This window comes from Mandrillus leucophaeus, unplaced genomic scaffold, assembly GCF_000951045.1.
Source record: "Mandrillus leucophaeus isolate KB7577 unplaced genomic scaffold, Mleu.le_1.0 Scaffold325, whole genome shotgun sequence".
Lineage (NCBI taxonomy): Eukaryota > Metazoa > Chordata > Mammalia > Primates > Cercopithecidae > Mandrillus > Mandrillus leucophaeus.
In genome coordinates, this window is record NW_012103421.1 from 756,187 (window position 1) to 782,593 (window position 26,407).

At 52.6% G+C, this 26,407-nt stretch overlaps 1 protein-coding gene across 2 annotated transcripts in view; it reads right to left on the reverse strand.

Annotated features, from left to right (window-relative positions):
- The window catches only part of KCNQ1 (potassium channel, voltage gated KQT-like subfamily Q, member 1), a 405,403-nt gene that overhangs the window by 56,158 nt on the left and 322,838 nt on the right, over positions 1-26,407 (reverse strand). For both annotated transcript variants that reach the window (XM_011988197.1, XM_011988198.1), the window contains 4 exons: positions 23,813-23,888; positions 16,884-16,978; positions 15,959-16,005; positions 14,942-15,003 (listed from right to left, as the gene is read on the reverse strand). In XM_011988197.1, the coding sequence (XP_011843587.1) occupies positions 14,942-15,003; positions 15,959-16,005; positions 16,884-16,978; positions 23,813-23,888 (280 nt within the window). The remainder of the gene's footprint in view (positions 1-14,941; positions 15,004-15,958; positions 16,006-16,883; positions 16,979-23,812; positions 23,889-26,407) is intronic.

Sequence of the window (26,407 nt, forward strand, 5' to 3'; positions counted from 1 at the left end):
CTGGACAAGCGTCCCTGTGCGGGCAGCAGATAGGCAGCCACCTTGCCGCCCACACAGATGGCTCTTATGTGCCTGATCTGTGACTCCCGGGGGCGGGGAAGAGAGGGGGCCCTGTGCACTACAACACCTATGTGGGGGACCAAGGGCAGGGAGGGGGCGAGGGCCTGCGTGCTGGCCCCGCAGTCAGGCTTGCCTTCCTCAGCTAATCCTGAACGTGCAAGAATAACGCTGCTAAAGCCATGAGCTGGATCTCAGCCCTCCGGGGGCCCCAAGCCCCCATCTCCTCTAATTGAGGCCTCACAGGGTGGTCTGCGCCCCCAGGCTCCCCCTTGTCCGTGGCTCTGGCCAGTGCCTCCTGCTGTTGCCAAGGTGTTCCAGGCACCGCCTCAGCCCGCACCCCACAACTGCTGTGCCCTCCGCCCAGAACGCTCTTCCTCCAGATATCCACAGAGTGCGCTCCCTCACCCGCACAGACCTTTCTTGGGAGCCCGTAGACCCTGCAACCTCTTAAGAGAGTTTCTCCTGTGCAGAGGGAGGTCTGCACAGGGAGGTCACGGCCCCGCCCCGCGTATCCACCTGGCGCTTTCTACCTTCCTGAGAGCAGAGGCCACTGTGAAAGGGACCCTGTGCTGGGGGTTTTCTCGGTGCTGGACTTGTGGGCACACCCCATCCACTACTGTCTGGTCCACACACTGGCTGCTGTTTCACAGACAAAGATCTGGTGGTCAGAGGGGCTCCAGCTTTGAGAAGGGCCCTCAGAGGAGCAACCCCTTCCTGTTCCTGCAGCGTCTTCCAAACTTGGAGAAGGGTTCAGGCCTACGCTGCTCTGGGCCTGCAGGGCCACCCCCGGAGGCCGCGGGAGTGCGGGAGGGGACGCCGGGCCTGCAGGGGTGGAGGAGGGACCCGGGAAGGCATGAATGGAAGCGCCGGACCAGGGCGGGAAGCAGCGGACGCGGAACGGGGTGGGGAGGACTCAGGTTGCCAACCCAAACAGCCCAGCGCGCCTCGGCCCCGTGTTTAATCCACAAAAATTTCCATCTGCCTCTGGAGCACTCGGAACCCGGGCAACGAAAGGCTGTTCGCGCGGCAAAGTAAACACCGGCTCCGTGCAGGGACTGCCGTGCGCCGCGTCCCAGTTTTAAACGGCAGCGTCAGCCATTTTGTGGACGCCGCCGTCCAAAGCGAGGCGGAAGCCCCCACCTGCGGGCTCGGAGCCGGGGCAGGAAGCCGGTCCCCCTGCCGGGGCGGCGCGGCGAGGACCTGGGCATCCACCTGCCGCCAGCGCCACCGAGCCCGGGAGGCCCAGACCCCCCAACCCTCACTCGCAGCTGCCGCCAAGGCCCTGCACAACCTCGGGGTCCACACCTGACAGGGAGGGCCCAGGACGTGCTGGGCCTGTGCCGCCCGTTCGCCCCGTCCTGCCTTCACCGCCCGCGGTTTCCCAGCCCGGCCGGCACAGCCAGGTCCCCTCCCCGGGAGGGAGGGGAGGCTCGGGTCGGGACATCTATTTTTGGTGGTGACCAAGCCACTACTTAATATGCAGAACCAGCCGGGGGCAGGCTGTGCCCTGACCCACGGGGTGACAAGTTTAAAAAGGGGCCCATTTTGACCAAAATACATGTTTTTCTGAGGTTGGCCAGGGCAGCCGGGCAGGGTTTGCCGCACAGACACGGCTCTGCACCACCCTCACGCCCTGGCCCCTGCAGGCGGCCAGTCCAGCCGGACTCCCGCAATTGATGCTGTTGTTTATAGATCCGCACACAGTGCCCAGTGAGGGCTCGGCCACCGCGGGCTCCGGCCACCGTCCGCCTCGGGCACCTGACACGCCCCTGCCGCCTGCTGTCCTATCCCAGCCTCTCCGAAGCAGTTGCACCCACAGAAGTTGACACACACTTGAGCTTAATTTTTAAAAAGACTTAAATTTCCTCTCTGGCCAACATTGGAGGCCTATAAATAGAGTCACTCAGGAGAGGCTTGAGGGTGGCAGTTGTCCCCCAGACAGGCTAAGAGAGAAACACCCCAAGAAAGAGAGATGCTAGTGCAGGGACAAGAACAGTTCTTGGGGGATTGCTGAGGGTAAGAGAAGCAGGAAGCCGCTGGATAGCTGGGGAAACCAAGCCTGGATTCAGGAGGCCTGGCCAGGGCCACGTGGGAGGGTTGAGGCGGAACTTTAACTTGCAGAGGGGCCCCTGATGCCATCCTCATGCTCACACCCTCTGAGCTCTGCCATCAGCCAAGCAGGCCTCCTGGGCTGGGAGCTTGTGACACTGCCCACGTCATAGGGTCTTTGTACGTGAGCGATCAGCAGAGTGGTGCTGGCATTGTCCCCTCCACTAGGGGCCTGGAGACTGAGGCGCTGAGAGCCCATGTGACTCGCCGAGTCTCACAGCCATTGCGTATAGGGGGCAGAGCTTGCACCCCAGCCACTGGCTCCAAAGGCGCAAGAGGAGGTCAGGCTTTTGCCCTGTGTGGGATGGGAAGTGGGGATGGGAAGGGGGTCTGTGTGTGGGCCTGTGTGCACAGCTGGATGCTGGATGTGGATGGGACCCTGAGTGATAAACCCCTCCTATGGGGCTCAGGGTCCCATGGGTAACCAAGGGTGACAAAGTGAGACTGCACCTGCAGGATGGGGCTTGGCCCGGCTGTCTCAGTAGGTGCTGGGCCGGGCTAGGGCATCACTGCCAGGGCTGTCCTGAGCCCTGCAGTAGAACCAGGGGCAGTGCCAACTCCTGGTGTCACCGAGTGGGGACACTGCAGACAAGCCCAGCAGAGGAGGACGGGAGCCACATCAGACAGGCTTCTCCCCTGAGCTGGTGCTCTCCACAGTCCCATCACCCAGCAACAGTTAGTGGGGGCTGTCTCTGTGGCGGGTTGAGGGTCATTTGGGCTCATGGTATGGCAGAGGAACCTGGGGGTCAAAGGGATGTGATCCCCTCCAAGTCCCAGGGCAGGGCTGGAATCTGCAGCTGACAAGTGCCCTTCGCCAACCCCTGGCAACCTCATGGCAACCTATCTGAGAGTGGGCGGCACAGAGAGGAGCCTCTGAGTGGGGAGGACCTCACGGGATGTCAGGATTGGGGGTGGTCCTCCCAGGGGAGACCAGAGGACCAAGGTGGGGTCTTGTTTCTGAGGCTCCTTTTCCCATCACACTCATCTCCATGTGAAGTCACTTTACTGGGGGACAAAGAAACACCTCGGAATGAGCACACCAACTACCTGACACATCCCAATCTCGGACAAGGCGAGAACTCACGGTGGATCTCAGAACGGATCTCAGAACCAAGCCTACGGCGGTCCCAGTGCCCAGGAGCTGGGCCTGGGAAGGGAGAGGCCAACAGCCCCAGTATCCCAGAGTACAGCTGTTCCCTGGCCTCCCTTCCCAGCTGCATCCTGGGTGGTGTGGTTCCACAGAGATGCGATCACGTTCCTTGGCAACTTTGGTTTCTTACTTAGCGACGCATCAACAATATCCCTCCCGAGCAATGACTGCCGGCAAGCTTGCCCGTGGTCGGCATTGGGGCTGTGGTGTCGAGGTGTCTCAGTATATATGATGCTCCTCTATGGACAAACAGATGGCTTTGAGCTTGTTGCATGACAAAGCGTGCATGCAAAGCCTGACCTTGGTGCTTTTCTTTCCTAGGAGTGACGACAGGTTTCTAGTTGCCACAGGCAGTGCTAGAGTCGCTTCCAGGAGTTGTTACTATAGTAATTGCCACCCTCTAGTAAGACAGAAGAGTGTCTGCTCTTCCGCACCCATGCCAGCACAGGGTATCATCATTTCCTTACATTTTGACTTCAGGGGTGTGAAATCCCCTGGCCACTGGTGGGGCCACTGTTTTTCCACAGAAGGTTGTAGGCAGAGCTGGGCTGCGGTTCAGAGGTGCCTGATGAGCCTGGTTCTAGATGTGGCCTTTGGGGGTGGCCTGAAGTTGGGGGAGGGTACGGAGCCTCGGTTTCTGGCCAGCCAAGCCATGATGGCTGTGAGAATGCCAGGCCCGAAGGGCTCCCACCTCAGGCTCCCTGGGCCAGACTCAACCAGGCCCAGGGGCCTCCCGCAAGCCTCCCCGGTGCTTGCTGGGCACAGGGACTCCCTGGCAGACACACCTACCCCTGCGCAGGAACGGGGTGGTGGTGCTCAGCGTCAAATGCCGCTTTCATTATAGGTTTATCTTTGGAACCCCAGACAAAACAGGGCTTGTGTGGTTTGACTGAAGGGCAGCCCCTCAGGACTCCGCCATCCACTAAGACGGCTCCTCAGGAAAGAAAAAATACACTAACCTTAAAATAACCAGTTCCCAGAATAGCAAACTAATGACGGCTTCTAAAGGGAGCCCTTTGATCAGCCAGAGCCCCCGCCTTTGCCTATTTACGGCCCTGTCACTCAAGAGCAGCCCAGCAGCAGAGAGAGGAGTGTTGGGGTGGGGGTGAGGGGGGAGCAGAGGGGAGGGGGAGCTGCCGAGGAGAGGCAGGACTGGGGCTGCCAGGGCAGTCCGGGCTGCCCAACTTTCTGATGCAACCAGCCCCTCAGTGGCAAGGCGCTCCCTGGCCTCTGTGACAGCCTGGAAGTGTGTCCGGCATGCACTGACGGACGCTTCTCACAGTTTCCTGAGCAGCACCTTCCAGTTGCGAAGCTACACCAGGGAACAGACCTGGCTGCAGAGAACCAGAAAAGAACCAGAATCCCAAGCGGACATGCCTTAGGGACCTTGGGGAGGCGTGGGTCATGAGCTCTGGGGACTCAAGGCAGGGGAACTTGGGGAAGATGCTGTGGAGAAGGAGCCCAGGAGGGGTCTGCAGGGATGCATCTCTGTTGGGGGCATGGGGTGGAGAGGGGCACTGGGGCCATGAGATGGAAACTACTAGAGTGTGCTCTCCCATATGGTCCCTGCCATCCACATTCACCACATTCTATGGGCACTCACTGAGCATTTCCCTGGGGTTGGCTTGAGTAAATGTTGGGGGAGCCACACTCACCTCCCCACACGTGTGCACGGCCATGCCCGTTCAAAGCAGCGCTGTCCCATAGCTGAATCTGTGTGGCACAGCACTTCAAAAGTGGCGACTGAGACCCAGGAATGGAATTTTCATTTCATTTTAATAAATTGAAATTAAAAATTAAAGACAGATCCTTCATTCAGTTATTAGAAAACCTTTCAGTATGTTTGAAATGACTTAGGCATGGGGATCTCCTTTTTCAGTGGTAAATTTTATGAAATCTAAATACAGACCAAGTCGCTCTCATGAAAACTCAATGTCTAAATTGAAATGTGTAAAATACGCAGTGGCTTTCGAAGACCCAGTATGAAAAAAAAGAATGTCAACAATTTCAAGAGTTTTAAAAATATTAATTATATATTGAAATGATATTTTGGATCTACTAGGTTAAATAAAATATATTATTGCAATTAATTTTACCTATTTATTTTAAATTTTAAAAAGTGGCTATTAAAAAATTTAAAATTCTATCTGTGGCTAGCATGGATGAGCTGACCAGGAAGTAAGGGAGGTTAAAGGCTGAAGACTCAGTGAAAGTGGAATCCCCAGAGGTAATAGGGGTCCTGAAGGCATTTGATGAGTGTGATGAACTTGAGCTTTGGTTTCACCAGGAATAGATGGCTAGGTGTCAGAGCCCAGGCCTGCCCCAGGAAGTCTCATAGCAGAGACTTACATAAAACTGTGACGCTCAAAGGGCTCTACTTTCATTGTGAGGGCCAATGAAAAATCTTCTCTTCCCTGAGAAGATTGTAAAGAAAACTGCCTTACTGCTAAGAGAAGGAGAACAAGTTCTGTCCTGGAAAGTCATATTCACAAGCTACTCCATGCTCAGCTTGGAGGCTTGAATTCACACTACCTAGGTGGCCTAGAAAACTTTGAGCCTGCAATTGAAAGTCCAGACTGGCAGTACACCCACATATGTGGCAATGGAAGGGGTAAACATGATTCCTCTCTGAGGACCCCAACTTCACACCAGACTTCAAAAATTCCCACAGATAAATTTTAAGATATATAAGTTTACAATGAAAAACAAACAAACAAAACAGAAAGGAAATGAAACACCGTGAATGAGAGTCAGCAGAAGAAAAAATCAAACAGGGATGTGAACTCAGAAATACTTTAGATAGTTATTTAATACACTTATTTAGATACACATTTAATACACTTCAAGAAAATTTTAAAGTTTGAACATGCAAGTAAAGAGGAAGATACAATTAAAATGCCCTATCAGATATGAATAAGAACCCAAAAGAACTTTTATAAATAAAATAATAATAATTGAAGTTTAAAATTCACTGAACAGTTTTAACAGCAGATTAAACACAGTTGAAGAAACAACTAGTGAACTGGAAGATGGATTCCAGAATGTAGTACAGAGAGACAAAGTGAATTAAAAAAAAAAAGGTAAGAGACATGACGGGGACTGAGATGGCCAATAAAAATTTCAGAAGGAGCTAATGAGACTGAAGTGAAATCTTAAGAAGTACTAACTGAGAATAATCTAGAACTGATGCAAGACACCAAACCACAGAGTAAGGTAGCCTAGGCAGAACAAAAGAAACCTATTAACGCACCTAGTGAAAATGCAGAACACTAGAGTCAAAAGAAAGATCTTAAAGGCAGCCAGAGAAAAAGGACAGATTGTCTTCCAAGGAGCAACAATTCATCATCTTCATTCTCAACAGTAACAGTGGAAGCCAAAGGATAGTTCAATAACATTTTTAATGTGCTAAGAAGAAAAGAATTTTGATAACCTAAGGCCTATAATTTTATAATTGGTGGAAATATTTTTTAAGATGACAGTAAAATGGTCATTTGCAGACAAAATCTGAGAGTTTTTCACTGAAGAAAATTTAAATGAATCCCTCAGTCACATAAAAAGGTAATCCCAGATGTAAGATCTGAGATAAAAAAGAAATGACAAATAACAAAGAGGCAAATAGGTGGGTAAATTTAAACAAACATTGGTTGTAAAATTTAGCACTACCAATTAGTGAGTTAAAAATTAAACATGGTTCAACTAAAATATACAACAGCAAAGTACTAAGTCAGGAGGAGAATAATTGAAGTTAGTGTTCTAGGATCCCTATTTTATTACAGATATGGGTAGATATAGCAATTACTTCTGATATGTATTCATTTAAAATGTTCTAGGTTAACCTTTACAAGAATGGTAGTAGAGTACATAACTTCAAAACCAGTAGAGAGAAAAGTAGAATGAGAAGTAATAATCTAATGAGAGGCAAGAAAGAGGAGAAAAATAAAGATTTAGTACAAACGGAAAGCACAAAATACACTGCTAGAATTCAATCCAAATCTATTAGAAATTATATTAAATGTAAATGTATTAAATGATTTTTTAAAAACTAAGTAATACAGTGTTTACAAAAGACAAACGCAAAATCCTATGGTTGTGGGATTAAAAAGAAAAGGATTTAAAAATCTGACATCAAAGTCAGAAAAGAAAACCACACCAGTATCCTTTATGAATATAAAGTACGTTCTTTTTTTTTTTTTCTTTCAATCAGCTTTTGTAGGTTGAAGATACAAACATTCTTAACAAAATATTAGCAAACCAAATCCAGCATCATATAAAAAGGATTATATATCATGCCCAGGTAGGATTTATTACAGAAATGTGAGATTGGTTTAACACCTGAAAATTAGTTAATGTATTATACCGAATCAGTAGGATAAGGAATAAAGACCACAGGATCATCTCACTACACACAGAAAGAGCACTTGATAAAATCCAATATCCATTCATATTAAGAGCTAAAAATAGAAGGAAATGATGAAAGGTATCTATGGTAAACTCAGAGCTAATGGAAATTGATTGAATGATTTTCCCCACGAGATCTGCTCTAGCACTTCTTCTATTCAATAATTTTTTTGGCAGTTCAAGCCAGTGCAATTAGGCAAAACAAAGAAATTAAAGGCATCTGATTGGAAAGAAGTAAAAATTGTCTGTATTGACACAAGACATGATCTTATATGTAGAAAATCTTAAGAAATCAATAGTGACAACAAAAATGACTAAAACCAAGAACAGAAAAGTCATAGTTTACAAGATTGATATAAAAATTTAATGTTATTTCTATATACTAGTAATGAACAATTAACTCAAAATGAAATTAAGAAAACAATTTCATTAACACTAGCATAACAAATAAAATATTTAGGAGTAAATGCAACAAAATAAGTATAAAATGTATATGCCCCAAACTGCAAAATATCACTGAAAGAAATTAAAGTAGATCAAATAAATGGAGGGCTATACCATGTTCATTGATTATAATACTCAATTTTGTTAAGACGTCAATTTTCCCCAAATGGATCTATAGATTCAACACGATGCCTATCAAAATCCCAGCAGGGCTTTCTTTTTTAATTGACAGGTTGAACCTAAAATTTGTATGAAAATTCATAGGACTTAGAATGGACAGAAACAATTTGTAAAAAGATGAACAAAAATAGAAAACGTACATAATTTAATTTTAAAACTTACTGTAAACCTACAATAATCAAGATGGTATAGTATGGGTTTACAGAAAGGCATATAGATTTACAGAAAGGTGTATAGACCAACAGAATAGAACTGAAAATGCAGAAATAAACCTATAAATTTATGGTCAATTGATTTTTGACAAAGAAGCCATGATAATTCAAATGAGGAAATGGAGTATTTTCAACAAATGTTCTGGGGCAATTGAATATCCATAAGTAAGAACGAAACAAAAAAAATCTAGCCTTTACCTCATATCATACCCCAAAATTACCTCAAAGTAAATATAGACTGAAATGTAAGAGCTACTTCTATGCAACTTCTAGAAGGAAAAAAAACCAAAACAAAACAGGAGAAAATGTTTATAGCTTTGGATTAGGCAGAGTTCTTAGATAAAACATCAAAAGCCTGAGCCATATAAGAAAAGACAAATTGGACTTCATTAAAATTAAAAACTTTTGTGATTTAAAAGATGTGATTAAGGAAATGAAAAGACAGCCACAGAATGGGAGAAAATATTTGCAAGTCATAGATCTGATAAAGGACTTGTATCCAGAACATATAAAAAACCCTTGCAACTCAATAATAGAACAGACTACTTAATTAGAAAATGGGCAAGAGAGTTGAATAAACATTTCACCAAAGAAGACTATGAATGGCTAATAAGCACATGAAAAGTGGCTCAACATCATTAGTCATTAGGGAAATGCAAATCAAAACCACAATGAGATACCATTACATACTCACTAAAAGGGCTAAAATAGAAAAGACCATGTATTTGCAAGGCTGTGGAGAAAGTGGAACCTTTATACATTACTGGTGAGAAAGCAAAATGGTACAAATCCTTTGGAAACAGTTTAGAAGTTTCTTAGGAAGTTAAACAGAAATTTGCCCTATGCCTTCTCAGTAATAATAGATTAAGCAGATAAAAACATTCCAATGAGAATATAGAAGATTTGAACAGACCAATTAACAAGCTTGTTTCAGTGGATATGAACATAACACTGCATCCAACAATGTCAGAATATACCTTGTTTTCAAGTACAGAAGGCACATTTACAAAAATTGATGACATTTTTGCTGTAAACCATATTTCAAAACATTCTAAAGTATTAATATCATATGGATTGCTTTCTCTGACAAGAGGGCAACATTATGAGAAAGCTGTGCTACAATTATAACAATGACAAAAACCACATTGCTACAGAACTCCTAGGATAAACAAGAGATCATAATGGAGATTAGAAAAATACTAAAGTGAATGAAGATTAAAATTAAATGCCATATATCAAAATGTGGGAGATGTAGTTTGAATGATAGTTAAAGGAAAAATTTATAACCTTAAATGCATACCTTAAAAATTTAGAAAGCCACGAGATCGACAGTGGTTAGAAAAATTAAAAAAAAAAAAGAAATTTAGAAAGCCTGAAAATTAAGAATTATCCTATTCTTAATTTAGAGAGGTTAGAGAAAGAACAGTATATTAAGGCCAAGTAAATAGAAGGAATAAAATAAAGAGAAGTGAATGAAACAAAACAAAATCACAATAGAGAGGATCAACAAAGCCAGAAGTCCACTAAACATTTAATAAGACAGGTGAATAGTGTCAGGTTTGACCACTAAGGGGGAAAACAGTGAAAGCATAAATAAATAATATTGAGAATAAAAAATGGGACTAAATGCTAATGGATGGACATTCAAATAATAATAAATGCCAATGAACATGGAAACTAAAATGAAATGTATAAATTCCTAGAATATATAACTTATCAAAACTGATACAAGAAGAAATGGAAAACCTGAACAGTCCATAATTATTACAGCCATTGAATCAGGAATGATTAATCTTCCCACAAAGAAAACACCAGGCCTAGATGTCTTTACCTTTAAATTCCACCAAACATTTGAGGAAAATAAAATTCTAATCTTATACAAAATATCCCAGGATAGGAAAAGAGAGGACATTTCTTAACTTAGTTGGTGGGGCTCACATACATTTGATACCAAAACCTCATGAAGACCATACAAGAAAGGAAAATTATGTTATGTATGTATCTCACACATAAATACTGGCACAAAAATTCTGATATATTAAATACTAGTAAGTGAGATTTCAGCAGTGTTTAAGAAATAATATACAATGTGAAGGATTGGTGGGTGTGAGGAGAGGCCCGGAGATCGCATACATGGCTGGAAAAATAATCCAAGTAAGAGATGATAAAGGCCTGAACTCAGCAGGGGTTGGGCTGAAGGGCAGGGATAAACAGCAGCAAGGCGACTCTGGGGGCGCAGCTCGGAGAACCGCCCAAGGCAAAAAAGACTTGGGGTCCAGCTTGTGGGCCTGGTGGATGGAGGAGTCACACTGGAATGAGGGAAAGGGTAGCAGTGTCTGGGGGCAAATACCCAATTCTGGAAGGCTGGGTCTGCCTGCATCCTGGAGGTTGGGGTCATGCACAAAGCTTGGTAAAGGCATGGGCAGGGTGTGGTTGTGGGAGTCCTGGGTTGGGGGGCATTCTCATCCTGGAGGCCTGGCTTCTGGGACCGGAGGCAGTGAAAGGAGTGTCAGGTGGTGGGGGCCTCTTCCCGCCCATCGCTTTCTGAACTGGGACATGGAAACCCAGGACTCCCTTGTGTCCGGCTCTCAGCCATGAACATTTCCGGCAAAAACAGAGAAGAAAGAAACTCTCCCAGCCCACTGTGCTCCTCATATCAGCAAAAGCAGTATGAGCTTAGCTTGCAAAATAAACAGGGCCCAACGTAAACAGTGTGGCAGGTCCTGGAGACCAAGCTAAGAATACTTGCTGGGGGAGGAGGGCTGGAGCGGCCTCTGCCATCTATTCCTCAGAGTGTCTGGGGTATGCAGCCCCCACACAGACTGCCAGCCCTGTGTGGGACTCCAGGAAGCCCAGTGGGGCCAGAGGGGGAGCGGGCAGGGCCAGCCCTCTCCGAACCTCTCCCAACCGCCTGCATTGGTCCCTGGCCCACACTGAAGGCCCTGGGTCCTGCTGCTGGCACCCCCAGCCTGCCCCTGGCCTCAACCCTCCTCAGCCTCTCCCTACGGACTGTGGGTGATTATGAAACCCCTCCTTGCTGTCTCCATCTTATCTGCCACCCCTGTGTGTGTCCTCCTTGGGACCAGCTCTTCAACCTAACTAGCTGTGTGACCTCAGGCGACCGCTCAGCCTCTCTGAACCTCCGTTTCGCCATGTATAAAAGATGGTTTATTTGGGCATTTGAGTAAATAAGAGTCCTCTCCAGAATCAAGAAGACAGTAATCTAAGATGAAAACAGAAAGGGCATGAGGCAGCTTTTGTGACTTTTGACCCTAAGGACACAAGCAGGAATCAAACCCTCTCATTTGACAAGGGAAGGAGGCCCGCAGGAAGCAGACTTGCTGTGAGGAGGCCCCTGGGTCTGTGGGTGTGGGGGGTTTCTGCTCTCCACACCCTGGAGTGAGGCAGAGCCTGAGCCACCCGGCCAGGCACAGGGGTAGCAGGGATCCCAGGAATGGGGACATCTTGCAAGATAGTTGAGGGGGTCTGTGTCGGAGCAGACAGCTCTGCCAAGCAAGAGTTTTGACGAGGCCACAGGAATGTGGCGAGAAGGAAGATCCCCAGACCCCTCTCCCCAGTGTGGGTCGTGGACACAAAGGAAGAAGAGGGCTCCCTGCCAGGGAAACTGAGGCAGCCCTGAACAAGCTCAGCTGACCTGCACTTGTGAACTCCCTGCAAGGAGACACTCCAGGCCTCCCTGATTCTTAGCATGACCCCTGCCAAGACGGGTGCCAGCTGGCTGTGCATCCCAGAGACCTCTCATCCCATGGCTAGGCAAGCCGGCCTGGGATGGGACTCACTGCGCAACCCAGGGGTGAGGGACTGAGCTGAGCTGAGAAAGCAGTTGGGGGCTGGGGCCTTGACTCGCTTCCGGCAGGCAGCCAGACTGGCGGGATGGGGTGGGGGAGGGTGCCGGTGGGGAAGGCCAGGGGCTCTGGCTGGGGTTGGCGGGGCCGGCGGGCATTGGCACCGCTGCACGCCTGCTGGGCCTCCGAGGGCTGGGGTGGCTGCTGGATTTCCTGCCCCTACTTCCCGAAGTCAGCAGGATTGCGCTTGGGGTGTTTACGGTCCCGATGGCTGTACTGATAACGAAGATAACTCGAGCCAGTCTGTGCCACCAAGCCCGCCAGGCCCAGCCAGGCCCTTTCCCAGGGTCTGTCCCTGAGGGGGGTACCAGTCAGTGGCAGGGCAAGGACTGGGCAGGATACCACCTGCCCACCCAGGTCAGCACAGCTCTGTCAACTCCTTGATGGGCAGCCAGGTTCCAGGTAGATCCCCTCAGAGGGGCTGAGATTTAGTGTCAACTGTGGGTGCCACTCACCACCTCAGAGACCCCAGGCAGGGGACTCGAATGTGACAGCAGGGAGCCAGGGCCCACCAGGGCTGTGCATGCAGAATCTACCAGAATCCTCGTGACCCCGGCTCAGAGCCTGACAAGGCACCAGGATGTGGCCCCAGCCTTGTTCTTAAACCTTGCCCTAGGGATCAGGGACTCCGGAAAACGCTTCCCTCTGTTGCTCAGATGTGAAGAAACTGGGGGCATAATTCTGTACCTTCAAGACCAGCGCTGGCCCCACTGCAGGCCCCCACACCGATCTTGGCTGACGGAGGACTGCGTCCTTGTTCCCAGGCCCCAGCAGGCTGCTGGACGGCTGCTGTGCACGTCAGGAAGGGGCCGCAGCACTTCAGGAGACCCTGTCTGCCACCCACCATCACCCCCGCAGGATGCCAGGCTCCAGGTCTGGGCTTACAGGGTGGTCCGTCCCATGGAGCAGGGGCAGAGCCATAAGAAAGGCCTGGGACAGCAGCATAGGGAATGGAAGCAGAGCTGGGCAGGGCGTGGTGGGAAAAGGTAGGGGCTGTCCCCAGCCCGTGCTGTCCAGAGAGGGCCACCGGGACTCCTGCACGTCAGCGATGTTCATGCCCCGCCTGCCTGGCTGCAGCCGAGACGGAAACAGGAGTGGAGGTGGGGGAACTGGGTGCCACTCCCTGTCTCTACCATGGCTTTCCTTGATGTCTAGAAACTCCTGGCCATGCCAACAACACAGGGTACCCAGTCCTGCTGTACTGGGTGTGCCAGCCAGGAGTCATCCAGCCCTTGCGCAGAGAGAAAGCCAAGGAAACACCGTGTTCCCCAGGCAGCAGAGAGGCCAAGGCTTCTGGGCCTCCGAGCTTTGCCAATCCTCTGAACGGACCTCTCCCGGGTCTTGCTTCCTGTCCTGCCAGATGGGCGCCATCTCCCACTGGGCCATCTGCCTGGCAAAGGCCTGCACCAGCCCTGCTCAGGCCTGTGCTGACAGAGGGTGGCCAGGCCCGTGGGACCCGGGATACTGTGGTCACACAGCCCCACGGGGCCAGGCACCTGAACACCAGCCCTTGCTCTTTCTGCCTGACCCAGTTTGTTGGTCGCAGGGCCCCACAGCCGCCCCAGGCCATGGGCAGATGGTGCCAGGTGGGGAGAGGGTGACGCTGCAGGTCCTGGGGGCCAGGACGGGTGGAGCAGGAGCAGGAGCCTGGGCTGAGCTGTGCCTGCCCCGCCTGCCCGGCTGCAGCCGAGATGGAAGCAGGCCAGAGCCAGGCGTTGCCGGGGAAACCGGGCAGCAGACGCACTCCCTGCCCAACTGAAATTCCTCTATTTTTAGCCTCTCAGCTACTTTCAGATAAAGTCCATGTAGACGGACTTGCTGTTCGGCAAGATAACAGCCCGCTTCAAACCACAGAAACTTCAAAGGGCAGTGGTGGGCTCAGCCATGGGCCCAGGAAAGGCCCTCCCACCGCTCAGATCCTCCGGCAGCTCCCAGGGTGCCTGGGGTAGAGGCTCCAGCCTGAGGGACCGAGTGACGGGCATAGAGCCTGGTGGGGAGTGGGGGCCTGGTGGGTCGGGGTAAACAGAAGATGCTTCTCTTCCCATGAACCCATCCCAGCTGGGCCCTGCATCTCCCTGAGCCCTCGGCCGGCCCCAAGTGGAGGCCCCAGACAGCTGGGCCCAGGAGAAGGCTGGGATGTGAGGCCAGCTCCTGCCACCCTCCACTCAGGATGCAGCCAGGAGACTCACAGAGCACAAAGCAGACTATGAGAGGCAGCGGGAAAGAGCTGGGGGGAGGGTCACTAGGTGCCACCTGCCAGTAAAGACGCCAATTGTCAGAGGATGAGAAACCAGCCTGGCCTGGCTCCTTCCATGGGGGAGCAATGCCCAGCCAGGTGGGCAGTGGGCCTGGGCCCCTCTTGGGAGTTGCTGGGCGGGCTGCAATAGGCACTGGCGGGAAGGTGGGGAGGCCTGCAGGCCCTGGCATCACTGGAGCTTCACATTCACACGCAGATCACAGGGAGGTGCCTGCTGGCCCCAGAACACTGACCAGAGCCGCTGCGGGCCGGCGCGTGAGCCTACCTTGTCTTCTACTCGGTTCAGGCGGGCGCCGATCGTGTTGCTGCCGCGATCCTTGCTCTTTTCTATGGGGGATAAAACACCCAAATCAGGGCTGAGTGCTGGGGTGGACCGGGGACCCCAGCTGGGCGTGGGGAGCAGGATGATGGGGCTGGGGGTGGTAGCTGAGAGTCAAAATGCCTAAACCTACTAGGACATTTTTTAAAAAGTATCCTGTGACAAAAACACCAGAGGTGGTACAGTGGGCGGGCATGGCTGCAGCTGGGGACCTGGACTCCATCCTGCTCCACCCTCTCCACCTCTGACCTCCGAGAGCCCTAGGGGGCTGCCTAAACTGGCCACACTGCCAGCTGTGCAAGCCCGTGCCATTCCACTCCCAGGGCGGCATAGGCCTGACTCCAGGCTGGGGGACATAGCCGCTCAGCTGCCCCCGTCACACCAGCCCACATTGTGCTCCATGGCTGCTGTTTGCATTTGGGCTAGGAAACCCCAGGGAACGTGCCTTTTCCATCATTCCCCAGAATGACTCACAGCCCCGTGTCCAGGGGACCCAAGGAATTTGGTCGAGGAGCCAGAAAACCAGCCCCCAGGCTGCGGCCAGGTACTTCTGTCCCTCTCAGCTTGAGCCCTGCAAGGCCCCCACCCATAGTCTCTTGAATTCTGGGCTGGCAACTCACCCTGCTCAAGCCCCACCCCAGGCCCATCCCCAGGATCACCCCCTTCTGCAAAGTTGCCCTGGGTTCATGTTTCCACACCCAGAGCCTAACCTCAACGCCCTGGAATTTAAAGGGACCCAGGTAGGTTCTTATGAAACTTGAAGATTCCTTTGTAAAATGTACTTTGGAGCCACTTTGCTAAGGGTGGGGTCTACCTCCCCTTACTCCCTGGCTTTCATTTCATGTCATGCACTTTGGAGGCCCAGTGGCCCATTCTGACATCGCAGGGAGAGCCAGGAGGTCAGAGGTGTGGGAGAGTCCATTGCAGGCTGCCGCGCCCAGAGCAACTGACACAGAAACCCACCTGAGACGGAGATGAACAGCGAGGGCTTCCCAATGGACTGGTCCAGCCTGGGAGGGAAGGAGACGGACACCAGTTCACACCTGGCCCTGGCACTGCACAGATGCACTGCCGTCCATGGGACAGACAGGTTGATGTGCCCAGCAAGACAGTGCACTACCCACCCACTCTGGGGACACCCCCGACCCTAAGACCTGCCAGGTCACTCCCAACCTCCCAGAGAGCCATGCTCCTGAGGGGGCTGAGCAGGGAGCTCAGAGAGGAGGAGTCCGTGGGCTGCCTCTCAGACTTCCTCCCTGGGGTTAGGAGTAGGAGGCAATGGATCAGCCACGGGCAAGGCAGCCTGTGGGCAGAATGGACACGGATTCCCAGCCATACCCTGTAACACACAGAGCTAGTTCCTAGGCGAGCCCTCTCAGAGGCACAGCTGCTCTGAGCCTGTGCAGGCCCAGGAGGATGGCGCTGATGCCATGGGAACACGTTGGCTCCCCACAGTCAGGGTCTCCAGCTCCAGGGCCAGCCGGGGGAGACCCGTGGTCTTCCCAGGGCTGGGCCTGGCCCCTTGCTCAGGGGTGACATGGGAGGTGGGTGGGCTGGTTGCCAAGTGTCATGAAGTTGTGGGGAGTGTGAAGCTGGTGTTGCTGCCTGAGCAGGGATGGAGGTGGGTGTTTTCCTCCCCGACACACCTCCCCACCCCAACTCCTCCATCGTCTCAGACCCGGGCGGGGAACAAGGCCGAGCTGCCTGGTGGGCTGGCTGTGAACCGTGGCTGTGGCCAGCTGCCCTCCCTCTGCAGGGGTAGGGGTGGTTGAGAGGTGAGAACTCAGGGTCTCAGCCCCTCCCTCCTCCTGGTACCGCTCCTCGTGCAGCTGGGGCTGGGCTGGGCAGGACCCGTGCACCCTCCCCACTGCCCCTTGGCCGTGCCCACCTCCTCTGCAGCTCTTTGATGCGCACCATGAGGTTGAGGTGGCCCTGTGAGTACTGCTCAATGACGTCCCGCACGTCGTAAGGCTTCCGCGCTTGCTGCAGGACAGAAAGACACACATCACTTCTCCTCCCTGTGCCCCGGCCACGTGGCTCAAAGTGCAGGCAGTGGCAGTGTCTGCCCTTGGGAGGCTTGTGAAAACCTGGGAGCTCGCCTATATGGTGATGGCGTAGGCCTGGTCCCACGCATGCACAGTAGCGAAGCTTGTCCCCATCGGCTTGGCCACGGGGCTCTGGGTGGTCCCGGGCCATCGGCTCAGCCTCTCTGGGTTCCACCTTCCTATCCACTCACCAGCAGGGGCCTGCCCACTCCTCCCCCTCACCTCGCTCCCCTGCCCCAGGCTACCAGTCCTGGTTCTCAATGACTTCAGGAAGAGCTGGCCCAGCCAAAGGGCCAAGGAGCAGCACAGTGCCAGGCACTGACCAGGAGGCACAGCTCTGCATGGCCACTACCTACCTGGGCCCCAGACTGACTCTTGACATGCTCACTGGCTGTAGCCCCCACTGTCCTCAGGGTAGGGAGCGGGTCCACCCTGCATCCTTCCTGGCAGTTTGTGCCAGGCAGCAGGGGTGGCCCCAGATGACAGCCACAGTCTGCGGCACTTGCTGTGGGTGACGAGCATCTGCTTGGGCTCCCACAGTGGGGCTGGGGCCATGTGAGGCAGGGCAGGTGACCCCAGGGCTTCCAGGCTTGTCGCCAGCTCTGAGCCCATAAATGGGACTCAGGTGACATCTTGAAACCACAACAGAGAAAACAAAGCGTCTCATGATATCAGGAAACCCCAAGCCACATTTGTGGCCTTGCTTCCAAGGGCCTCACTCAGGTGGAGCAGCCAGGCGGACTGAGGGTTTGATGGCCTAGGAAGGCCTTGGCCCTGCAGACAAGCCAGCACATGGGACAACAGACTGCCTCTATCCCGAGGGGCCACTGGGTGACCAGGTGAGGCCCAGGGTAGTCATCTTTAGTGCCCAAATAGCCTCGTTAGCACCGAGCTAGTAGCTTTCCTGCCTTTTGCTGGGGAATTTGCAAGACCCAAGAGACAAGCCAAGTAGCTTGGTGGGGAGGGGCAGAGCAGGGCCAGCCCCAGTCAGAGGGAGGCAGTTGAGGCCGAGGATGAGAAAGGAGGAAGCTCAGGTACCAGTGAGGGCCCGGGCTGGGTCTGGGAACATGCCCTCCCTGCCCACCTCCTACCTCTCTTTGGGGTCCCTACTCCTGAGACCAGGGTGACTTTAATCTGAGGATGCCGTCACTTCCACCTTGGGAAGCTGCAAGTTCCCAGATGGTGAGTCCCTGAGGTCAGGGATCCAAGTACCCACTTTCAGCTCTAGACACACTTCTGACATGCCCAGGGGTTCTGCCACCAATGCCAGAGGCTTGGTGGAGTTCTTACAGCCCACCCAACACTGTTTTGGACCCCAGGAATCCCAAGGCAGGGCAGAGACCTCCTCCCTACCAAAGGCTGGGCCTCAGAAGTTCAGGGGTTTCCTTTTTCACCTGACACCAGCAGGTAGGGCCCTCACTGGCAACACTAGCCACTCTCTGGGCCCTGAACGGGAGATCCTGAGATTAGGAGGGCTGGGATGGGGCCTGTGTCCTCACAACACAGCTGTGCCTCATGGAAGGAAGGGCCTGCGGCTCCTGGGGCCACACTGGGCACCAGGATCTCCGGCATTGCCCAGAAATGACACACTAAGGCCTGTGATAGGGTCAGGCATGGGGTTGGACTCTAGGCAGACCTTCTGGCCCGCCATGTACTCAGTTTGATAATAGTCATAAAAAACGTACTTATGTACAGGCTAGTAATAACATCCTCAGGTCTCAGTTTCTCCTGTTATAAGGGGAATGCTAAGTCCTTCTTCTCTCTTCTGTAAGATAAAATGCTGAGCCTTGTCTCTCTCTTCTGTAAAAGGGGATGCTGAGTCCTGTTTCTCCTTCCTATAAGAAGGAGATGCTGAGTTCTCTTCTATAAAATGGGATGCTGAGTCTTGATTCTCTTTTCTGTAAGATGGGATGCTGAGCCCTGTCTCTGTCTTCTATAAGATGGGATGCTGAGCCTTGATTCCCCCTTCTGTAATATGAGATGCTGAACCTTGTCTCTCTCTTCTTTAAGATGGGATGCTGAGCCTCAATCCTCCCCTTCTATAAGGTGGGTTGCTGAGCCTTGTTAGCATTAGGTAGCATCTCTTGTACCTGGCAGCATCTCCTGTAAGATGGAGATGCTAAGCTCCCTTCAGTAAGATGGAATGCTGAGCCTTGATTCTCCTTTCTGTAAGATGGGATGCTGAACCCTGATCCTCCCTTTTGGAAGATGGGATGTTGAGCCCTGTTTCTCCCTCCTGTAAGATGGAGATGCTGAGCTCCTTTCTGTAAAATGGAATTCTGTAAGACTTGATCTTCCTTTCTATAAGATGGGATGCTGAGCCCTGATCCCCCCTTTTGGAAGATGGGATGTTTCTCCTTCCTGTAAGATGAAAATGCTAAGCTCCCTTCTGTAAGGGATGCTTACAGAATGGGATGCTGAGCCCTGATCCTCCTTTCTGTAAGATTGGATGCTGAGCCCTGCCTCTCTCTTCTATAAGATGGGATGCTGAGCCTTGATCCTCCTTTCTGTAAGATGGGTTGCTGAGCTCTGTTTCTCCCTTCTGTATAATGGAGATTCTAAGTTCCTTTCTGCAAGATGAGATGCTGAGCCCTGCCTTTCTCTGCCTTAAGGGAGAGAGTGAAGATGACAGAGGATGGGAGTTGAGAAAGGTCAGGGAATCCTAAGCCAGCACCATGCAAGAGCCAGAGTCAGAGCTGGCTGTGGCCGAGCCTCTCTTCAGCACACATTGAACATGGCGTGAGTCACGGTGGTGAGCCTCCTGCAGACCACAGAGCTCTGTGAAGCTGAAGCGTGAGGCACCTCCAGGCATGCTGGGTGAGGTGTGGGCAGGTGAAGGGAGGCAGGGCAGGGGAAAACCAAGGCCTGGGAGTCCCTGGGCCACTGTGACCAGGTGGGTGTAGGTATGCGCGTTAGCAGCCTCTGCAGACGCAAGTTCTTTCAAACAGGCCTGTTGTGGGCAAGGAACTATTATGTGCCTGAGTGTGTGCACGTCTGCAGGACCAGGGCTGGGTGGGGCCTGTGAGCAGAGAGCTCTCCACACCTTCAGCCGCAGCCTTACCTGCTATAAGGCATAGCCTGAGGAGGCTCAGTGATGCCCGCGGACCATGAGGACCCACGGCCCAGGGGCATCCTAGCCCACAGAGACTTATCCTGGAGCCACTGAGATCCCTGCTAGGATATGGTTAGGGCTCATGGGGGCCTTTGTCCAGTGGTCATCCAGGGTTGGGCTGGAAAGATCATCCTGACGTCAGGAGCCTGAGATGAGCCGAGATAATGCAGACCTGTCCAGACTGACTGACGGTGGACAGGGAGTTCAAGGGCGCAGAGGCTCTGGCTCCTTGGGTCAGATACAGGGGTGGCTGGCCAGGGACTTATCGGCCATCAAGGCAGGCGGGGCGGGGGTCACCTGCCATGTCAGCAGCCCCTGAGGCCAGCGGGGGTGGGGTGAGGTGCCAGCAAGCAGACAGGCTGGCATGGAGGAAGGGAAGCATCCTGAGAGGTAGGCAGGGGGAGCCCCTGGAGCCATACACAGCTCCTCACTGCCATGGGCTACTGCTCCTCTCACCCTAGCCCCACCCCTCCATGCTGCCCCCAGCAATAAGGGCCAGCTGGTGAGGTCCGAGGGAGCCCCTGCGGCTTCGTGCAGGAGCCTCTGTGCCCTGTGAGGATCCTGCTGCTGCCAGGTTTCTGCAAGGCTCCCAGGGCCAGGGAGCAGGGGAGAAGCAGACAGTGGGGTGGGGGTTTCCCAGTCTGCTTCAGGAAGCTTTCTGGGCCATTCTCAGGGTTCTGGCCTGTGTCCTAAGACAGGAAAGGGGACCCACTCCCCCTCGCCTGGAAAGGAGTGCAGGGCTCACTGTGCTCCTCCCCAGGGACCAGCTTTTTCGCCTGTGGCTCAGCAACAGGGCCTGCTGGGGCTGGCGCAGATGATCTCTCTCTCTCTGGCCCTCTCCCTCTCTCTCTTTTTGTATTTGTTAATTGTTTATTTACCAAGAGAAACGATTTCTTGGCCCACATATTCATGTTTCACAGTTCAGGACCACAGGTCACTGACAAGCTTCTCGGTAATTCAACCCAAAGAAATTCTTTATATTCCAAAATCACTTTGCACTCTGAAAGATACCAGCCTTCCTCATCACCTCAAAATCTTTTATGGCATCATCATATCTGTAGAAATCATTAGAAATCATGTGCCTTTTTTCTTGGTTCAGCCACATCAAACTTATAGAGAGCTGCAACTCCCAGGTATTCAACGAATGCTCCAACAACATGAAATTGCAGACGCTTGGCCAGGAGGCTACGCATCTGAGGTTTCATCACAAGACTGGAAGCCATGGTACTTATTATCACGATAGGATATCCTTGATATCAACCTCAATGCCAGTGTCTTTCCTGGCTGATGGAGAAATGGACGGCTGGACGATCTCTTGGACCTGAGCTGGAAGCTGCCCACTCCACCCCTGGAGCTAGGCCTGCCCAGGAGCCATGAGGGTCTGCGTGTTCTGCTGGGTTCCCCCAGAGCTTGGAAGCAGCCCCCAGGGTGCCCACGTGGCACAGTTCTGCAAGCCTTGGTGGGCTCTGGTTCTGCCCTGCTGGGACCTGCTCTGCACCCTCAGGCCAGAAACCGGCCCCACCCTGGGAGGCTCCCTGTGACCCTCTGCTGTACTGCCGGGGTGACGTCAGCTGCTTCGGCTGTCACGACCATGCTGTTCTCCAGTGAACTGACACACCCTAGCCCTTCCCATGGTCTCCTCTGCCCTCGGGGGACTGCCCTGCCCAGACCTGAGTCCCAAGGGGGTTCCTGCAGCCCCTTCCCTGCCTGAGAGAGCGCTGGTGCTGCCAGGAGGCCGGCCCCTCTCTTCCATTGCCCCCGCGTGAGCTACCCACTCCGGCAAGGCCCTCCCTGCCAGCACCAGAGAGAGGAGACGGTCCCAGAATGGAGACACCCTGTCCACAGGGGCTGTCAGATCTCCCCTAGAACATGCCAGGCAGATCTCCGGGCACTGGCCAGCAGTGGCATTTACCATGACTTTTATTTTGACTGCAAGAGGTCCCAGGCCCTGCTAGGAGCTTTGACACAACTTGGTTCAGTTGAGTCATGAACCACCCCCTTCCCTGGGGGGATGCAGGCAGGAGGGCCAGCTGAGAAACAGCACTGTGGGAGGGCTGTGCATGCAAAATCCCCCTGGAGATGGTGGCCCGGTGGCCAGAACGAGGGCCCGCACACTACTCTCGGTAAGGGCCTGGCCGAGGGCTGCTCTTGGGGCTCGGGGTGACGACGGGCCTGGCGGGTGCTGGCCCAGGGTTGCCGTGGGTGAGGCCTGGGTGAGGCACGTGCATATGATCTTATGCCAAACCCTTAGGCTCTCGTTCCCCTCACAGCTGGGGAAGAACTTGCCCAGGGCTGCCTGGGCTGGGGTCTGCACCCAGACCACCATGTGAAGTCTGGAGGCTGCAGTGGCTCCAGCGCCCAGATGGGTGGGGGCTCCACCAAGGAGACTGTGGGAGGGCCTGTGTCAATCCTGGGTCCTGGCATGGAAGGTGTGGCCTGGTGTGAAAGGCATAGCTGCAGGGGGACCAGATTTGAGTGCCACTGTCCGTCCATCTGAATGGGCCCTGCATTTTTTTGGCTCATCTCAGGCTCCTGAAGTCAAGATGATCTTTCCAGTCTGACCCAATGACCACTTGACAAAGGCCCCCATGAGCCCTGACCAGACCCTAACAGGGAGCTCAGTGGCTCCAGGATATACCTTGGTGGGCTGGGATGCCACCGGCTGTGGGTCCTGGTGGTCGGCAGACATTGCTGAGCCTTCCTGGGCTGTGCCTTATACCTGGTGAGGCTGTGGCTGAGATGTCAGGAGCCCCCTGCTCAGGAGCCCCACCCCACCCTGCTTCTGCTGACACATACTCATTCAAGCACGTCACACGCCTTCTGCTCCAAGGGACTTGGGCAAGTCACCCCTCAGCCTTCCCTGCTTTATGATCTATGCCTTCTGGATCACCCACCACAGAGGATACGGGGTTCCCACCCCTACACATGTATTTCCAAGTCAGGACTCAGTTCCCTCCACCACCGTCTCCATCTGAGGAATGTCCCCAAGGCAGGAGGAGGGGAGACATACCTGCCATCAATGGCACTCTCTGCAGGGCATGGACTCTGGGGGCTCTAAGGGGCTTCTGTAGGAGGCCTGGCCCTGGAGAAGTTAGGGCAGCTTATGGAAGCCGTGGAGCTCCAGCCTCACCTGGCCAAAGGGACCGCACCTCTCACAGAGCAGGGCTCAGCCTCCCTCCATCCTCCCAACTCACAGAGGGTGGGGGAGCAGGGAAAGAGAGCACTGAGCCAGTAGAGGACAGGGCTGGGGGGTCTGGGGAACCTGCCTTCCCAGTTTGGTGACTCAGGCCAGGCTCCACACCATCTCTGAGTCATTCTGATGTCACCCTCACATCTCTCACTAATGCTTCCTTGCACGACCCACCCCACGGGAGGACTGAGTGAGCCACACGGCTGCTGCCTTCTACTTGGTGAAGAAGACACTGCATGTGACTCTGGTTCCAGGCCAGGCCTCCAAGGATACGCCCTCTGAGAGGCCTGCTGTCTGGGGTTCGGTGGGGTAGGCACTGTCAGGTCTCAGATAGGCCTGCCTGTGTGGCTTGGGGGTGGAGGCCTTGACAGCCTCCACTATGGGCAGGAGAGAACCCAGGAGAGGTGTGGGCAGCTGCAGCAAGCTGCGAGGGGTAGGCTGAGGGCAGGAAGGCTCAGCACAGGGCTTACCTGGAATTTCTTCTTGGCCACAAAGTACTGCATGCGTCGAATGACTTTAATGGTGGCCCGATGGTGTTCCCGCAGCCTGCAGTGGAGAGACGAGAGGAGATTGTGAGTGGCCACCCTGTGCTGGTCATCCCCTCACTGCCTCTGCACTGCCTGAGGAGCACACAGACTGGAGGAGCGCACAGACTGGAGGAGCACACAGACTGGAGGAGCACACTGCCTGAGGAGCAGACTGGAGGAGCGCACAGACTGGAGGAGCGCACAGACTGGAGGAGCGCACAGACTGGAGGAGCGCACAGACTGGAGGAGCACACAGACTGGATCCTTCCAGAAATAAGGAGACTGTTCAACTCCACGGGATGGAGATACTTAGGCCATGTCCTAGTGTGGGCTTGAGGGGAGGCTGGGGGCAAGAGGCTTTTCAAGGTGAAATGTTTCACCTCACCTGTGAGTGGGAAGGGGACCCTTGCCTTGAGTGTCATTCAGAAGGGGATCAAGTAGGAGTCAGGGCCCTGGGTTGGCAATGGCTGTGCTGCTAACACATGGCAGCCATGGTAATTTCTTTCTATGTTTGGGCCTTCAGGCTCCTTGTCAGTAAAATGAGGTAAGAGGGTACATGCTGGCGATGTCCATAGCCCCTTTCAACTGCTGTGTCCTGTAGTTCAACTGCACAAACAGCAAGTGCTTGGGAAAGCAGGAGCTACAGGACAAATTTACAAGGGAAAGTTGCCACCAGAGCCGCTTTGTTAAGGGGGCTGCATTGTTTTGCCTCCTAAAGTTTCTTCTGGAAATAAAGATCCTTTTAGAAACAGCATCACAAAAGGAAACAGAAGGGATGATGTGTGTGTGCATAGAAAAAAGACCGGAAGAAAACACAGTGCCATGGAGGCTGCAGGAAATTCCCTCCTGGTAGTGAAGCTCACGTCTGCCTGACCCTCCTGATGTAAACACCAGGGACTGTGAGACTAAGTGATGCCAACAGCAAGGAACAGCTGTGCGAGGCTTTGGAGACCAAAAAAGATGTGGAGGGTGAGGATCCCACATAGAATGGAAATGAAATGAGCTGAGCCTGCACCCAAGCGTTTCCTCCGCAGGGCACCTGTCCATTTGTGGAGGGGAGCATTGACACCCAACAGAGCAGGGGCTCAGTGGGATGGTGATAAAAATGTGGAGTCCAGGGCCACAGGACACCCAGGACATGAAGGAACAAGATTCTGGTCAACAGAGGACCAGGGTGCAGGGAGCCACCTTTCACACAACTTCCTCTGGAAACACTTGTGAATTCCTAAGCCACACGGGTGGGTGAGATTCACAGAAACTGAGAAAAAAGCAGTTGGTGAAGGGGTAAAAGCTAAGCAGAGTACTCAGTAGACTCATGGCACTGTGGAGAGAAGCTTTGGGTTTTAGAAGCTATCTAGAAGGCAGCCCTAGAAACTAAGTAATGCCAACTTAGCATCACATTGACCCCACTTCTCCCAATCCCTTACTGGAGTAAGGTGCTTTGTGCGTGGTAGAAGAAAATAAAATTATCTGTAGGGAGATAATATCCTTGAGCTTCTACAATTTTATACACAAAAGACTAAAAGGCAAGGGAAAAGACAGACCATACAGATCTAAAGGTGTGGTACTTTTTTTTTTTTTTTTTTTTTTGAGATGGAGTCTCGCTGTGTCCCCCAGGCTGGAGTGCAGTGGCGTGATCTCGGCTCACTGCAAGCTCCGCCTCCCGGGTTCACGCCATTTTCCCGCCTCAGCCTCCCAAGTAGCTGGGACTACAGGCGCCCACCACCATGCCCGGCTAGTTTTTTTTTTTTTGTATTTTTAGTAGAGACGGGGTTTCACCATGTTAGCCAGGATAGTCTCGATCTCCTGACCTCGTGATCCACCCGCCTCGGCCTCCCAAAGTGCTGGGATTACAGGCTTGAGCCACCGCGCCCGGCCTGGTGTGGTACTTTCAACAGCCTTAAATACTTGTAGCTCCTTCCATTAAGAGATGGAGTGTTTTCCTATTATTTGAATTTGAGGTGACTTTGTGACTTCATTGATGAAAGAGTGCTGGGGAACTTACACAGTATATAATTCATGTGCTTTTGGAATGTGGCCCTACAAACAAGCTTGCTGGTTAGAGAGGCCACATGGAGAACAGAGATGCCCCAGCTAACAGCCAGCACCAACAGAACAACCTCCTAGCTGAGGCAAGTCCAACCTCCTAGCTGAGCAAAGAAAAACAAAAAATACATACACACATACACACACACACACACACACCGACGGAGTCTCGCTCTATTGCCAGGCTGGAGTACAGTGGCGCAACCTTGGCTCACTGCAGCCTCTGCCTCCCAGGTTCAAGCGATTTTCCTGCCTCAGCCTCCTGAGTAGCAGGTGCGCACCACCATGCCCAGCTAATTTTTGTATTTTTAGTAGAGACAGGGTTTCACCATGTTGGCCAGGATGGTCTTGATCTCTTGACCTCATGATCTGTCCACCTTGGCCTCCCCAAATGCTGGGATTACAGGCATGAGTCACCGTGCCTAGCCCAAAGAAAATATTTTAAGCCACTAAATTTAGGTCTAGTTTGCTATGCACAACAACAGGTAACTG